The sequence below is a fragment of the Prionailurus bengalensis genome, chromosome B2 (genome assembly GCF_016509475.1).
Source record: "Prionailurus bengalensis isolate Pbe53 chromosome B2, Fcat_Pben_1.1_paternal_pri, whole genome shotgun sequence".
In the NCBI taxonomy this organism is placed as follows: domain Eukaryota; kingdom Metazoa; phylum Chordata; class Mammalia; order Carnivora; family Felidae; genus Prionailurus; species Prionailurus bengalensis.
Window position 1 is genome coordinate 98,167,275 of NC_057349.1, and position 17,453 is coordinate 98,184,727.

General features: G+C 35.5%; 1 protein-coding gene across 5 annotated transcripts in view; it reads right to left on the reverse strand.

The window, feature by feature from the left end:
- Positions 1-3,869: 3,869 nt before the first annotated feature.
- SESN1 (sestrin 1) overlaps positions 3,870-17,453 on the reverse strand; it is a 115,413-nt gene continuing 101,829 nt past the window's right edge. For all 5 annotated transcript variants that reach the window (XM_043592067.1, XM_043592071.1, XM_043592068.1 and 2 more), the window contains exons 4-10: positions 16,901-17,083; positions 14,700-14,942; positions 11,029-11,176; positions 9,199-9,311; positions 7,000-7,190; positions 5,605-5,749; positions 3,870-5,050 (exon numbers count right to left, since the gene is read on the reverse strand). In XM_043592067.1, coding sequence (XP_043448002.1) covers positions 4,964-5,050; positions 5,605-5,749; positions 7,000-7,190; positions 9,199-9,311; positions 11,029-11,176; positions 14,700-14,942; positions 16,901-17,083 — 1,110 coding nt within the window. In that variant the 3' untranslated portion in view covers positions 3,870-4,963. The remainder of the gene's footprint in view (positions 5,051-5,604; positions 5,750-6,999; positions 7,191-9,198; positions 9,312-11,028; positions 11,177-14,699; positions 14,943-16,900; positions 17,084-17,453) is intronic.

The following is a 17,453-nucleotide window of genomic DNA, read 5'->3' on the forward strand; positions in this document are numbered from 1 at the left end:
GTTTTATTTTTACTAAAATTTTTTTAACATTTATTTATTTTTTGAGAGACAGAGACAGAGTGTGAGCCAGGGAGGGGCAGAGAGAGAAGGAGACACAGAACCCAAAGCAGACTCCAGGCTCTGAACTGTCAGCACAGAGCCTGATGTGAGGCTCGGACCCATAAGCTGTGAGATCATGACCTGAGCCAAAGTTGGACACTTAACTGAGCCACCCAGGCACCCCTGTTACAGTCTTTGTTTTAAAACAAAATCTACTTTGTTGGATATAAGAATTGCTATCCAGCTTTCTTTTGACATCCTTTGGCATGATAGATGTTTCTCTATCCTTTCAATATGCAGGTGTCTTTAGGTTTAAAATGAGTCCCTTGTATGTAGCATATAGATGGGCCTTTTTTTTTTTTTTTTCTTTATCCATTCTGTCATCCTGTGTCTTTTGATTGGACTGTTTATTTACATTCAAAGTAACTACTGATTTATTGATGTATTTGTTGTCATTTCATTACTTGTTTTGTGGTTGCTTCTGAAGATTTCTCTGATCCTTTCTTGTCTTTCTCCCTTTCATGTTTTGCTGCTTTTCCTTAGTGATATATTTGGATTTCTTCATCCTTTTTCTTTGCACATTAGTATTTTTTGATACATAGTTACTATTGGGTTTGTATATAACTTCTGCATATAGCAGTATATATTAAGTTGATGGTCATTTGAACTCATTCTTTTCTCCTCCCCATGTTTTAGGTATATGTTATATCCTTTTTTCATTAGTTCCTTGACTGATTTTTTACAGAAATATTCATTTTTATGGCTTTTGTGTTTCCCACCTCTACACTGTCACTTTTTGTCCCTCCCTTTTTTTTTTTTTTTTGGAAAGAGCCCAAAAGTGGTGGGGAGGGGCAGAAGGAGAGGGAGAGGGAGAGGGAGAGAGAGAGAGAGAGAGAGAGAGAGAGAGAATCTTAAGCAGGCTCTATCCGGAGCATAGAGCCTGATGTAGAGCTCAGTTCCGCCACCCTGGGATCATGACCTGAGCCAAAATCAAGAGTCAGATGCTCAAACGACTAAGCTACCCAGGTGCCCCTTGTCTCTCCCTTCCAAAGAGTCCCTTTTAATATTTCTTGTAGAGCTGGTTTAGTTGCCATGAAGTTCTTTAGTTTTTGTTTGGGTAACTTTTTATGTTTCCTTCTATTCTGAATAACAGCCTTGCTGGATACAGTATTCTTGGCTGTAGATTTTTCCCATTTAGCACTTTGAATATACCATGCTACTCCCTCTGGCTTACAAAGTTTCTGTTGAAAAATCTCCTGGTTTAAAAAAAAAAAATCTGGTAGCCTTACGGGTTTTCCCTTGTAAGTTAATGATTTGTTTCTTTAAAATTTTCTTTCTTTATTGGGATGTCTGGGTGGCTCAGTTGGTTAAGCAGCTGACTTCAGCTCAGGTCATGATCTCACGGTCCATGAGTTTGAGCCCCACATTGGGCTCCGTGCTGATAGCTCAGAGCCTGGAGTCTGCTTCAGATTCTGTCTCTCCCTCTTTCTCTACTCCTCCCCTGCTCACACTCTGTCCCTCTCTCTCCCTCTCAAAAATAAGTGTTAAATTTAAAAAAACTTTCTTTAAATGCTGTATTTTGCAAATTTAATTATGTCTTGGTGGGTCTGCTTTTGTCGATTTGTTGTGGGTACTGTATGCTTCCTGGATCTGGGTATCTGTTTCCTTACTTAGTTTAGGGAAAATTTCAGCTATTATTTCTTCAAATAAATTTTCTGTCCCCTTTTCTCTCTCTTCTTCTGGGACTTCTATAATATGAATGTTGCTATATTTGGTGCAATCACTGAGTTCCCTATCTGTTCTTGTTTTCATAATTCTTTTATCTCTCTTTTGTTTAGGTTCCCATTACTCTGTCTTCTATGTCATTAATTCGTTTCTCTGCTTCTTCCATCCTGCTGTTCATTACCTCAAGTGTGTTTATTTTGTTTCTTGTGCCCTTTATCTTTGCTATGTTTTTCCTTATCTCTGTGTTAAGGGTTTCATTCATGTCTTCTACTCTTTTCTCAAGTCCAGTGAGTATACTTATGCCCATTAAGTTAAATTCTCTACAAGGCATGTTACTTATATCTGTTTTGCTTAGATCTCTGACTGTGGTCCTGGCTTGTTCTTTCATTTGGGATAAATTTCTCTGTCTCCTCATTTTGTCTTGCCTCTCTGTGTCTATGTGTCAAGAAAGTCAGCTGTGTCTTCTGCCCTTGAAAGTTGTGACTTTATGAGGAAGTTGTAGAGCTTAACATAACCACAATATCATGACCTGAGCTGAAATCAAGAGTCAGATGCTTAACCAACTGAGCCACCCAGGTGCCCTGATCTTCTATTTTTAAGAAGTACAAAGAACTAAGCAAAATGAATAAAATTTTAACTATGTACAGTGTATGTAAACTTGTTGGGTTCACCTGTATTGCTATAACTCTACAGTAGACAGAAAAGGGCAAAGGCATGATGTAAATTCAATGTGTAGGACCATGTATATATTATTGTAAGCTAATTAGAAATAAACTTATGTGGGGTGCCTGGGTGGCTCAATCAGTTGGGTGTTCAACTTTGGTTCAGGTCATGATCTTGCGGTTCATGAGTTTGAGATCCACATCAGGCCCTGTGCTGACAGAGCCTGGAGCCTGCTTAGGATTCTGTGTCTCCCTCTCTCTGCCCTCTCAAAAATATTTAAAAAAGAAACGGACTTATTATCAATATATTTTATATTTAAAGAAACTTAATAGTCTTGTCTTCTCACCAGGATATAGAACTTTGAAGGTAGGAACCATTTTGCCTCCCTACTCTCACCCACACATTATAAATTACTAGGTACTAGACTGAGCTAAAATGTTTTGATGAGTAACATTATAACAGATTTGATTAAATCTAGATTTTTCCCTTGCTGGACATGAATATTTTTATTACCTGCTACATTTTTTTTTTAGTGTCCTCTGAAGTAAAAGCATATCAACAATATTCACCTGAAGAAGTTAAATATGCATTCCTAACCAGTAACGGTAAATTAAGCTAAGTCTACTAAATGTAATGATATATAGATTAAAAGACTATAAAATTGTTTATAAATATGTTAAAATTAAAACGTACTACAAATTAATAAAGTTCCAGGATTTAAACTGTAGCTATGTATATGTACTATACAATAAAGATTTGCCACCAAATATTGTAAAGACAAAGTCACAATTTGCTAAATCCACCTATGCTACTTGCAGGGCCTTTCAAGCAATAACGTGTGTTTATTACCATCAAACAAGATGTTAGCACCTCCCCCCCCCCTTTTTTTGATTTCAGTAATAGAATTTAATGATTCATCACTTACATATAATATCCAGTGTTCAACAAGTGTCCTCCTTTATGTCCCTTGTCCATTTAGCCTGTCCCTCCACCCAACAACCCTCAGTTTGTTCTAAAACCAGAGCTATTTCTACTTGACAGTGCCATTTTCTGTCCTGTTGTCACTCTAGTCCTTGTTTATAATTTTTTTAAAAAGGATTTTAAGTAATCTGTACACCCAGTGTGGGGCCTGGACCTGAGATCAAGAGCTGCATGTTACATACACCAACAGGTGCCCCTGTTTCTAATGATTCTTATTTGAACTCTAAAACATCTCCATTCAAAAGGGACAAGGCATGGGGCCATAAAAGTCTTACATGAGATCATGAAAGGCCACTCTTTGTAACCTTTAAAATGGCATTGAGAGTTTGCCATTTAATAGTCTCTCATCTGATTACAGCATTATTTGTGAATCTGCTTGGCTATTAAAAGTAAACGGAACTTCAGAATGGTAATTGATTGTGAAGTCATAATTTTTCATGAGATTGAGACAGCACATAAAATTGGAGAAAAAATGATTTATTGAAAAATACCAATAATACTGACAGACTTCAAAAGCAATTCACACTTCCAGAATACAAAGTACTTAATACATTTTTTCCCAAAGTTAGCATTTTTGTAAATCAAATTTGATAACCTGACTAAAAATATTTTCCAGCTTTATTTTTAAAGAGCTGCACAATCTTTAAAGTGGGGACCACGAGGTGGGCAGGAGCAGAGGGGCAGAATGCACCTGGGACTGCGCAGCAGTCTACAGCAACATTTCCCACAACTTCAGTGCTGGAAACAAAATACTGCACAAGACAGCTGCCCTCCAGTGTCAGAGAATCTTGGGAAACAGCATATCAAAAGATAGCTAGCTTTTCTTATAATTTATACACTTTCATTTAAGATTGCTTTTTGAAGAAAATCTTTAAGAATGCCACTGTAATTTAATGTCATCCAATAGCTGAATTAAAAAAAAAAACTATAATGAAAGAAATGAACTGTTACCATCGAAATGGTCTTTGCCGAGCTGTAATAATTCTAGGCTTTTTTAGATGCAAAAAAATTAACACATATGCAAGTTTAATTTGAAACCACGCAAATTATGTATGTAGGCTCAGATAGTAGCAGTGTTCACTTTTATTACTAATAGCTTAACTGGAACAGCCACTCTATTCATTCCACCAGCAGAAATAGCAGCACCAGGATCTAAATAAAATTCTTTATGTATAAAAAGCTTATGTCATTATCCAACTCCCATTCTTTGCATGCTCCAATTCTTGTTATCTTATTTAACATAAAAGCAACAGGATTTGGAGAGTTACTATTTGCTGTATTAAAACAGTTATACAGCATCTTGTACTGTCAAAAAGCAAAATACTGTGAATACTGTGAATGGCAGCCCTTCTTCACAGCTCTACACTTGAAGCTGCCAAGCATTCACTGCTCGTGCCAGCAGTGGTATTTCCACAGTAACATAGCAGAAACTAAAGGAATCATGGCACAATGGATTTCTGAATTCTTTTATCTACCATTGGTCCTGGGGCTTAGTACCTTCCCCTTGTAGACTATATCTGCTGATCATTCCATTATCTTTAATGGAGGAAAGGCATCAGGTCATATAGCGGGTAATGGCTCTCAGAGCGTAGAGGAGTTCTGCTTGCATCCTAGCTTCTATAAGAAGCAGATTAACATGAACCTGAATATAAAACACATTATTTAAGGTACAGTTGTAAGCATTCCCAGCTTTTCAGTGCTAGTATCCCCCCAAAATAAGTACATTTTCTGTGTGCCACTGAATAACTTAGAAGTCTTGAATTTGTCTCAAAATGAAAGCCATCTGATGCTCTTTTTGGAGAGATACGGAGCTTATATTTGATTACATCTCTTCTTAGAGGTTTGTTATATTTCAGAAAATCTAGACATTGCTTTATTAGAATACCAACCTCCCCTGCCAAATCATCACTTAATAATTTAATAACCAAGATGGTTCAACGACCAGACCATTTATATCTATAAACAATTCTCCCAAGCAGTGACAGCCACGCCAGCACTTCTGAAGTGGGGCCCTGGATGCCCTGTCTTTATTCTTTTACTCTAGCACTACAATGAGATTCCCTTCCAAGGGACACCAGAGACAGCTGTGCTGGAATGTTCTTCTCTTGGTTGGAAAAGATTTGAGAGTCATTAGATTAGATGAAGGAGAGTAAGAATCACTGCTAAGTTACAGGGCAAACCACAATAGGTACATACCTTCTCAGAGTGCTTAAACTGCCTCCAGAAGCTATCATACATTCTTTTGGTAACCTTTTCAGGAGTGCAAACAACAGTCTTGATATAAACTTTAAAGCTACGATCCAATAACTGGTTAATTTCACCATAGTCATAGTCATCATATCTGTTAAAAGATAAAGTGAGAATTATATATTTTCAATTTATAGTTTGATTTCTTTTGAAAGTATGGACATTAATAAATGCTGTATTCTTCTTCCCTCCCTGTGTAGGCAGCTATCTCTCAAAAACAACTGCTTTATAATGTTTAATTGGAGGTGAATGAGTGAATATAAAGGGGATAAGAAACAGAAGTTAGGGAGATGAATAGAAAATTTGCCAGTACCCAAGCAACAGTATATATTTATGATCAAAGAAGCAATCACACTGAGGAAATTGTGGAAACAATTTGAGTATTGTTAAAATTAAGAAGTCCACAAATTAATATTTCTGGTTACTACTGCATGATATATAGATCATAATCCACTTGTGTAAATGAAAACAATAATTATTTTTTTTTCCCCATGTTTCCAGGAGTTTCTGGGATCAGATGAGGAAAAAAATGGTGGGGGATTGGCAGATGATTATTCCAGAGGGAAGGATGATTTACAGTCAGCCTCACAGTGTCTACACTTAGGATAAGCTGTTCTGCTTTAAGCCAAGATGGTTACAGTCACAAGTGTCTGCTCTGCTCCACTGAGTTATAGTTTCTAGAACATCCAGGGACTCAAGTCTCTTGTGTTTCAGCTCTTGCAAAGCTGGTTCTACTACTATTCTGGAAGCTAATAGTCCAGTCACTGATAAAATGAATAGCAAGAGAAAACCTGATTTTACAGCTGAAATAATCAGAAAACCCTATAGCATAGTGTTTATGTACATCTGTTAGAAGGTGGTATATAATGGCTGCATTTCCTGTATAACATAATATGGCTGAATACCTAACAGGACATGGAAGTTTTGCATTTTGATGAAGTATCATGGGAGCAGGTACTCTTCAGAAGGAGCTTGAGAATAGCCAGGAGGGCACTATAAGGGTACTTAGATCCAAGATGACAGGAGATGATACAAAGAGAAAAGATATCAAAGATGTCTGGTGACAAACTTTTCCTCTATGGGCCAGAGGCAATGTCCCTAACTTTCCCTTCTGCCTAGCTAGGAGAGAGGAAATAAACCAAGCTGCATTAAATTGGTTCTTTGACTAATAAGTGGCATAAAAATAAGCTATTGGGGAAGGGATGGTTTATGAATATTATATTATACATATATGTAATATATATATACATATATATAGTGCATCTGTGTATATATGTCCCAAGCACTTGAATAATTTAGCTCAAAGGAAAATATTTCTTTGTAAACATAAGAAAACAAACTAACCTTATTCCAAACATGCAGTGAATATAGTTCCAAATAGCCCGTCTAAGCATTGAGGTATCAACATCTTTGTGCATTGCCATTGTATTATAAGTAAGATTGTAAGCAATGTGAAATTTTTCATCAATCAACTGTCCCACATCTGGATAAAGGCGATTTACCAAAGAATAACCATGGTCTTCCCAGCAGTAGTCCTAAATACAGAGAACAGAACAAATGTGAATAATTAAAGTGTGGCCAAGTATAGTTCATATGGCAAAGCAGTAGACCTAGGTGAGATTACTGGCAGTTGGAATCCACTGCCTTTCTAGTATGTTCTCTACAGCATGCAAACCTTTTGTAATTCAGTGAGCTTAAAAACCAGTGGAATTCTTCTCTCCTAAACACAGGCCACCCATTTTCAGCTCTCTCTCTCTCTCACCGTCTCCTCACTCAGCATCCAGAGATGACCCATCTTGGAAGTCCTCTCTCCCTTTCCATTGCTGCAGCTATTTAAATGGTCCTCAAAGTTTGTAAATTTTTAATTCAATACAACCATCACTCATTCCTTTTCCTCCTACCTCCTAATTCTTAGCATAATTAACTGAATCTTCTAATTAGTTTTCTTACACTAAATCTCCCTGCTTCCTTTCTTTCTACCTCAAGCAAAATAAGCCCCTATGCTACTTCTACGTTGCTCTCATATTTATTTTCCTGAAACACCTCTCTGACATGTTATTACTCTGGTTAAAACTTACAAACCTGACCGATTTTAAACTAGCTTCACAGTAATCAGAAGTAGGAATCCTTTGCTTGAAGCACTCAGCAGCCCAGCCAATTTCTTTATGATCGCTTCCCTCAATCTAAGCTCAATTATTGCTTATAGTCTCCTCTGCTTTACAATGCCCATGCTTTTGGATCATGCAAATCTCTCAAATCCTAACTCACACCATAACATTTCCAACCCACATGATGTCTTCAATTCTAATTATTGTATTTCATGACACAATTATACTATCAAGTAGAAATATTCTGTAACTCTTCCTTGTGCCTAATTTTTGTCCCTTTAAACATCTTCATCCCTTGAGCAAAGAAACACAATTTTCTAGTTTTTACACTGGACCCTCACAATAACTGAGGAAGTTGGGAATAACAACTCATCTGAATTAAATATTTACCTAAATTTTTATACAATAGGCTATTTAAGAAATACAGTTATGCTGATGTTTCTATTAATGGACTGGACTGAGAGCAGTCTTACAAAGCTTAAAGAACAGAATAAACTGATGAATTAATCAATCAATAATTGATTAACTGATGATTCTTAACTTTTACTGTGGAAACAGAGAATATAGCTACTGTTGCTCCTGAGATATATTTGCAACGCACTTTTAGCATAGTGCCTCCTACCAAGCAAGAACAAAGAAGGAGCCTAGTAGTATCCTAGAGGACCACTAGGTCCCTAAGTTTCCATAGACTCAATAGATACAGAATTATACAGAGGAAGTTTTAATGTATATTTCAGAGTTCATGATTTTGGAGCTAAAGAAACTGGGTCTACCAAAAATAATTCTACTCCCCACATCACTATTTATGTGAATCCTCTCAAAGTTTAATTTAAAACCCTCAAAAATGTTCATTGCTCCAAATAACATTCAGTACATATTTCACAGTGAATTAGGATACTGTAATTGTCCTGGTTTATTGTCTGTGCTATCTGTAAGAACTCATCCAAGTTATAAAGAAAACAAACCAAGCAAAAGCTTACTCTCCCTAAAAAAGTAAATAAAGCACATCTTTTACTTTTGAATTTTTCATCCTCTTTCCCTCTACTCACTTTTACATAATGCTTGGGATGCTGGGGACATTTCTCTTGTTACTCAGGCCTGGTGCATATCAGGGCCTCACTTTAATGCTGGGGCTCAATAGGAGAGGAGAAGAAAAACCAATGCTATAAATGCTAGTATTATTCATTGTTTAGATATATTATGAACTTGAGTTTTGGCACACCATCTGGGAACCTAACCCATTACTGTAATTTAGTTTTATGGGTGAACGTGTTTTAATATCTGATTTATGAACTTCAACAATAAAATAAATATATTTAAAGGAATTGCCTGATAAAAGTTACTTCTTCAACATTCTAGAATTCTCAAATCCAGGGGGCTTTTTCTTATTTTAAGTCAGACGGAACTATTTCTAACTAGTCATGTGCAATTTTACCTGTACTCGAAATGTTGGAACATGCATCCCGTGTCTAGAGAAATCCTTATAGCCGTAACTAGTATCCTCAAAGTGACGAGATACATCTCTTGCTGGTGTAACTTCTTCATCATCTGAAATAATTAAAAAAAAAAAAAAAGCCACTTAAAGCTTTTTAAAAACAGAATGCTAGTTAAAATTCATTTTACCTATAATAAGTAAAAACAGGATAGCCCTCTGACAGTGAGTAACCAACTTAAGTCTTAAAACCATAAAGTAGCTTACTTACCAATAAATGGAATGTAATTAGATTGTTATAAAAATATTCATGGTTGAATTTTTTATGCCTTGCATTTTTCTCTTTCCTATACCCTCTGTGTTCCCAGTTCTACTTAAAAGCATGTACTCAAAGTCTGAACACCCTTTTGGATAATCTTTATGGTGATAAATCATCTATGCTCTATACTTTAGCACTTGAATGATTTCTGGTTAAATATTAATGTCCTACAATATATAATATGATCTAACACCTCAAAGGGTCCTAGAAACAATACTGCAATGGTGAATCATTTTTACAGTGTTTCCTGAAATGCTCTAAAGCCTTTCTGGATTGCTTTCATGTTCGTTTGAAGTAAATAGAAACAAAAACTTTTCCTCAAGGAGAAACAAGATAACATCCAACCTTCATTTATACAAATTTGATATAACTTTTTCTGGGGCGCCTCAGTGGCTCAGTCAGTTAAGCATCTGACTCCTGATTTTGGCTCAGGTCATGATCTCACAGTTTGTGAAACTAGGCTCTGTGCTGACAGCAAGGAGCCTGCTTGGGATCTCTCTCCTGCTTTCTCAAAATAAACTTGAAGAAAAAATGTGATTTTTTTTGTTTGCTATTAGGAAACTTGGTATTTAACACATACACTCTTTCGCTCTGTTATCAAAATACATTTCCTGTAAATTACCTGATTTATATATTAAATTGTATAGCCTGTATATAAAGGCCAAACATAAAGAATTTACATTTGTCATCAGTTGTCTAACAACTGACAAATCATTTCACAAATCATTTTATTTTAAAGCTAAAAAGTAATCTCAGGGCTTATAAAATTTCCTAATTTTATTTAATATCTTTAATGTTTATTTATTTATAGAGAGTATGTGAATGGGAGAGGGGCAGAGAAAAAAAGGGAGAGAGAGAATCCTCAGCAGGCTGTGCAGAGCCTGACTCGGGGCGTGATCTCACAAATTGTGAGATCATGACTTGAGCCAAACTCAAGAGTCAAACGCTTAACCAACTGAGCTACCCAGGCACCCCCAATATCCTAATTTTAAAGAAGAGGAAAAAGAGAGCATTCATATGTTAAGTGCCTTACATTCACAAAGTTTATTAGCAGTGATTTTAGTATAAAAAACAAATCAAATGTCCTCTTTTAGTGTAGTGCTATTTATACTATAACTTCTTTTTCTAGGTTGCCTGCTTTATTTATAGGTAGGAACACCTATGCAATAATAGCTTATCTAAAAGGAAAAACATATTTGGATTTAGGTTTTAAAACTATTATTTAAATTCTCTGATAAAATTAAAAGATAAAAGTAAAAAAAAAAAAAAAAGATAAAAACTTATCTAAATTCTCACCCCCACTTGGGTGGCTCACTCTGTTAAGCATCTGACTCAAGTTTGGCTCAGGTCATGATCCCATGGTTCCTGAGATCAAGCCCCAAGTTGGGCTTTGTGCTGATAGCATGAAGCCTGCTTGGGATTCTCTTTCTCAAAAATAAACAAACGTTAAAAAAAGTGGGGATCTTTTTTGTAAGCAATAGAAATTTTTTTGACTATGTAATGATTGCTTTTACCTGAAGAGAAGACAAACATGCTCTCTCTTTTTTCTATTTCAAAACGTGAAGCCATCTCTTCCTGACTTGCCTCTTCTTCATCTCGACATTCCTGTAACTGCCTCATCTTTTCCATCAGGGCTTCAACCTCAAAGAACGAATCACTTACCTGAAGAGAAAATATAATTAATGTTGTATATTTCAGACAAAGGATGAAATTTAAAAATTTTCTTTTATTAAGATACAAATTCTTATGAGACAACAGAATATAGGAAAAATAGATCTTATAATTTTAATGTACATTAATGAATAAAAAAATGAAAATATTTTGGTGTACATATACAGGTCTACAGATTTTAAAGTAAGTTTTTTAAGAACACAATATTTTTACCTTAAAAAATTAGTAATAATGTCATTACTGTTAATGCTAAGTTTTAAGAATTAAAATTTAACACTAATCATCAACTTACAACGGCTTAAATAAGATACAAAGTTTAAGTGGTTTTGCTTCAACTATGCACATTTGGGCACACTGTCAACACGTGTCTATCATCTTCAAATTATAGTAATCAGCTCGAATTTACCAATTAAGAATGAAATGTGTCCTTACAGGGCTGGAATTCTCCACATGACCTCTGCAAATGGGGTTGGCAGCTGTCACTTGCTGGGATGACTAGAGCAGTGACATCTGTATTAATAGGTCTGACAGACGCAGGAGGACTGGCCAGTGGACTTGAACTAGCCAAACAATACCCTGCTGCATCCTTACTATGGAACTGGGATCAAATCTGTGGAATTTATCTTATAAAATAGTAAGAAATCTTCCAATTTCAAATCTCAGTGTTCAAACACAAAATTAATGTTTTCCTCATTATACATATCTTTTGCTAGGAATGTTCTTCCGCTACTCTTATACTCTTTTCCTGGTTTACACCCATTGGTCCTACTCATGTCAGCTTACTTGCTTTTCCTGTCCTGTCCCCCCATCCCAAACCTTGCCACCCTAATTATTCTCACACAGCATTCTGCTCATTCCTTCAGAGCACCAGATACAATTTGTAATAGTTACTGCATGATACTGGTTTAATGCCTGCCTCCCTCAAACCAAACCTTCATAAAGACAGGGGACCTGTCTAATTTACGAGTATATATTCAGAGCCCAGCATAATACCTGGCACATAGTGGATATTTGCAAAATATTTGTTGCAGAAAGCTTGTAAGGATAATTCTACATTAAGAGACAAAAAATCTATACTACTGGTGCTTTATACTTTCGTATGATCCTAACAGTTATACCGAAGCACCCTATAGTGAGTACTTCCTCTCACAATTTCATGATAGAAAGTGTTTCTATGATGTATTAAAGGTTCTTCTGGTACATAGTTCTCCTTAATTACTCCTAAGAGAGAGTCGGTGGCCAAATAAAGGGCTGAAAAGAATGACCCAAGGTTTACCAAAAAAAAAATATATAAATATATTAAGGTTTTTGTCAACTCACATTATCCTTCATTATACTACCTGTTCTGTGTAGCTACCTTCTCCTAAAACAGCCCAAATTTTAAGTATTCTTATGAAAGACAATTCTTGATTGATTTAAAGTGAAGAAGTAAAGGAAATAAAGTACATTTCTTTTGCTCCTTAAAAAATCTATTAAAGTTGTTAGTGTAAAAAAAAAAAGGCATTTAATTTTGATATTAAAATGTTAATATTGTATGAGGAAATTCTTTTGGTTTTTTAACCACTTGTATCTGAATTGAACTGAGTCAGACATCTGATACGTACCTGAAGAATAAACTATATTAGCTCACTGACAAGTGCCCTCAGTGTGGGCCATAAACCTTTTAAATAGCAAACTCAGGGACTAGTAATTTAAAATTTCTATTATTTTACTACTAACCTCATGTAACAGAGGAATAACTAGAAACAATCAAGTACTTTTTTAGCCTTGTGCTATTTTTTTTTTTACCCTTTACCCCAAAAATTTTATTAGGGAAAAACTACAGAACATTTACAGTACAATGTTTACAGTCACAATGTGTACTGAACTGATTTCCCAAAATATATTACAACTCAAGTTGACTTGTTACATTCAAAAACCTACTTCTAAGTAGTCCAGAGTACATACATACCTAGTGCTCCAACTGTACCTACATACAAACAAACTAAAGCTACTGCTAATTCATCCGTTGTTCAGGAAAGCATTCTTGCCTTTCTACACTCCCACACAAAAAGTACAAATTTTGGAATTTTCTGTAATGAAAGAAGGCGTGTTCATGTACTACATACCATTTTAGCACTAAGAGGTGGCCTCTTCACTTCATATTAAAAAGAAGTGGTAAATATCTTTTCCTTTTGTGTAGTTGAACCCATCCTACATTCAAATTCTCTCAAGCACTAATACATGAAATACTTATGTGGTTGAGGAAGATTTAAGGCAAGTTCTGGCCCTTCCAAAGGCACTGTAAGACTACCCCCAACCCCATTATTTTCTTCAGCCTTGTCCTAAATCAAAGGTGGGGAAGGACCACAATCCAACTCCAAGCCTCCTAACAACTAATACATATATTTTCCCTTAGACCATCCCATATAAGTTTTAATAAATGATCAGTGGCCAATATTACAGCCTATAACATTAATCCAGGTGGCTCAACAGGGTGAAACTGATGGTCTTGGGCCTTGTGATCAGCTCACAAGTGATCAATCCTGGGAAAATTATTTTCCTTCGTGTGCTAATCTCACCATATGTAAATGCTACTTTTTATTTAGCACCTGATAAATAATACCAGCTGTACTAGGCCTTTTATTTCTTTAGAGACATTTCATTTAAACCTCAAATAACCTTATGTCTGACCTCTATTTAGACATGAAAGAACAGAGGCTCAGGGAGGTAACCTGCCCACAGTCAAATATATACATTAAAGGTAATTTGACCTGTTCAAATCTGTTTCAAAGGAATAATATAACCGAGAAAATGTATGCATGCAAAGTATTCAGAAGACTGTGATGTTGTTTCTGTGATTTCTCTTTGGAAATCTTTTCACTATAGCAAAAGAATGCAAAGGGGATTTTGACTCATTGTATTCAGAAATTAAAATCTGCTTATAGAACATTCAACTTGTTCTAATCTGTTTTAAGGGAATAACAAAATTGAGAAAATATAAAACCCAGAGAAGGAGTAGAAAACATTTTAATAAATTTACTTTCACTTATATATATATATTTGTGCCAAGTTAAAAATGAAAAAGAATTTTAAAAGGAGAAATTTCTAGATAAAGGCTGATTAACTCTTCTAAAAGATAATTAAGAAACCAGCCTGTTTCTTTTATGCAAAAGAGAGGAAAAGAATGTGATCAGCATCAGGGAGTCTCCACCACTAACTTGCATGGTCTCAGCCTCCCCTCATCTTACTGCAGCACCCATTCAATACTAGCTGGCTCTCATGGGGCATATGCTGGTGGCTCCTGATCCTAAAATTACACTTGAGTGTAACCTCCTAAAGGGTCTTAAAATTTTATATGTCCCTTAGCACTAAACTGCTGAGCATTTATAGGCAGTCAGTAAATACTTGCTGAATGAACAGGTAGAGGGGCTTAACAGGGTAGGTTTTCTAAGAAGTCACATGAAAAAATAATATAGCAGCAATCATTATGATTAGTCTTAAGATAATCCTGTAACAAATAATAGATACTTACTGAAACATTTCCTGCTGAGTTGACCTGCATCTCATCCACACTGTGATTGCCATTTGTAATGTCACAGATGCAGTAGTTACTAACAGAAGGAGGTCTGAATGTGTGGCCACCATCACAATGAATTTCTGGACTGATTCCACAGCCAAATGTGAATGAGGCAAGAGAATGATAGTGTGTGAGGAGAACCACTGCATGTACCAGTTCTGCAAGGGACCAGCTGTGCTCTTCAGCTTTTAAAAGTCCCTTAAGAAAAAAAAAAGAACATATTTTTACACTGGTTATGGTGTTGGTAAAAGTAAATAGTTCATCTTGGTATTTAATCTATTTAAAACAGGATTAGGAGGCACCTGGGTAGCTCAGTAGGTTAGGCATCCATCTGACTCTTGATTTTGGTGTAAGTCATGATCTCACGGTTCATGGGTTTGAGCCCCACATCAGGCTCTGAGCTGACAGTGTTGAGCCTGCAGCGTTGAGCCTGCTTGAGGTTCTCTCCCTGCCCCTCCCCTGCTCATGTGTGCAGGTGCACGCATGTGCTCTCTCTCAAAATAAATAAATAAACTTAAAAACAGGAGTAGTCACTGTATAAAACCTAGGGTACAATTATAATTTGAGACACATAGAACCCAGAGTTTGCTAATATAATTTTTTATGAATTATGTATTTACAAACAGAGCTTAACATAACCTGATAATGACATATTCATTATTATTTTGATTTTCTGAAATCCTGATTTTAAAATGTAATAGAATGCTTTTTGTTTAAAAGCAGTTGCCATATTTCAGATGCCGGATTCTGAATGCTTTCACTGTTAGTTCAAAGTCTCAATCTAAATGTAATAAATCTGTATTTAAAGTGGAAGCTACTGTATAAAATATGCCTGTGTTTTTATTATCAAACTGTCTCAAGGAATTTTAAAGGCAGTAGTTTGAACTTGACTCTGCATATTCCTAAATCATCAAAATTATTTAAAAAATTATGTTCAAGGTAAAGTCTATGATTCTTCAAAGTCTTGCATATCATATCCCTTCTGCTTCATTATTTGTTTTATAATCCTGTGTAATTTTGCATTACCAGACAATGTAATAGATACTACATTGATCAATTTCAGATCTTATATCTTAATAAGATGCTTCAATTATATAATAGTATTGAAAATGTTTTATGAAATAGAAAGATAAGCCCAAAAATATGTTGTATGTCTACTGCACAGTAGATACTTTTAGGGGATGTCAATCTACCTAGAACCAGAAGGCACTAATTTAAATGGCATTTTGAAAAGATACACAAGATGCCACTTTACACCTATCAGAATGGCTAAAATCCAAAACACTGATACACCAAGTGCTGGTGAGGATATGGAGAAATAGGAATGCTCATCCACTGCTTCTGGGAATGCAAACTGGTACAGTCACTTTGGAAGACCTTTTCCCAGTTTCTTACAAAGCTAAACACAGGCTTACCATGCAATCCAACAATCACATTCCTAATTATTTACCTGTTTTGAAAACTTATGTTCACCCAAAAACCCCTGCATGTGAATGTTTATAGCAGCTATATTGTAACTGCTCAAAACCAGAAGTAACCCAAGATGGCTTTCAAACAAACTATGGTAACTCCATACACTGGTGTATTATTATTCAGTAATAAATAAAATAAATTTTCCATGGGAAATGCATGGAGGAACCGTAAATGCATACTGATAAGTAAAAGAAGCTCGTCTGAAAAGATGACATACTGTATGATTCCAACTATGTAACATTCTGGAAAAGGCAAAACTATAGACAGTAAAAACATCAGTAGTTGCAGGGTTTCAGGGAAAAGGGGAGGGAGATGAATAGGTGGAGCCCACAGGATTTTTAGAGCGGTGAAACGACTTTGTATGATAGTGTAATGGTGGATAGATGACATTAGCATTTGTCAAAACCCATAGAACTATACAACACAAAGAGTGAACCATAAGGTAAGCCCCAGATTTTAGTTAATAGTTAATTGATCAATATTGATTCTTTAATTATAGCAAATGTTATCATACTAATGCTAGATGTTAATAAAAGAGACTTGGGGGGAGTCTCAGGAGGGTAGAATATGAGAATATTCTGTGCCATTTTTCTGTAAACCTAAAATTGCTCTAAAGATTAAAGTCTATTTTAAAAAAAATCTTTTTTTAAGTGACACCTTAGATACATTACACTTCTACTTACCTCAATATGTTCTTTGGTAATAAGCCAAGGTCTATGGGCTAACACTTTATTAAGTTCTCCTAAATTTTGTAGTTTTTGAGGAGCATTCTCTAAACCATTAAGCCATTTGGGGTCTCCACCAACATGAAGGAAATCATTTACATGGAGGTTCACTAAGTAGGAACACTGATGTCTTGCTGCAGCCTTAAGAGAAAACAAAAAGATCAATCTAACTATAAATATTAAAATTTTAAACTATGAATATTTTTCCTTTATAATGGGTAAAACAGCAAGTGTTTGATTAGTCCGTTTGCAAATTTTTCATAAACCACAGAAATGCAGTTTCATATAAACATTAAAAAAAATCACACACACCATAGAAAGACCTCAGAAATATCCCCAAAACAAACTGAATAGCTGATAAAAGTATTTGAGCCTTAGGAATTGTATTTATATAACTTTCAGATCCTAAGATTAACAAACTTCAATTAAGGTGCCAACCATAAAATAATGGAGTATAATTTACAAATCGAACAGGAGTAGTACCACTTATGTCAATGTGAACTATTTGTAA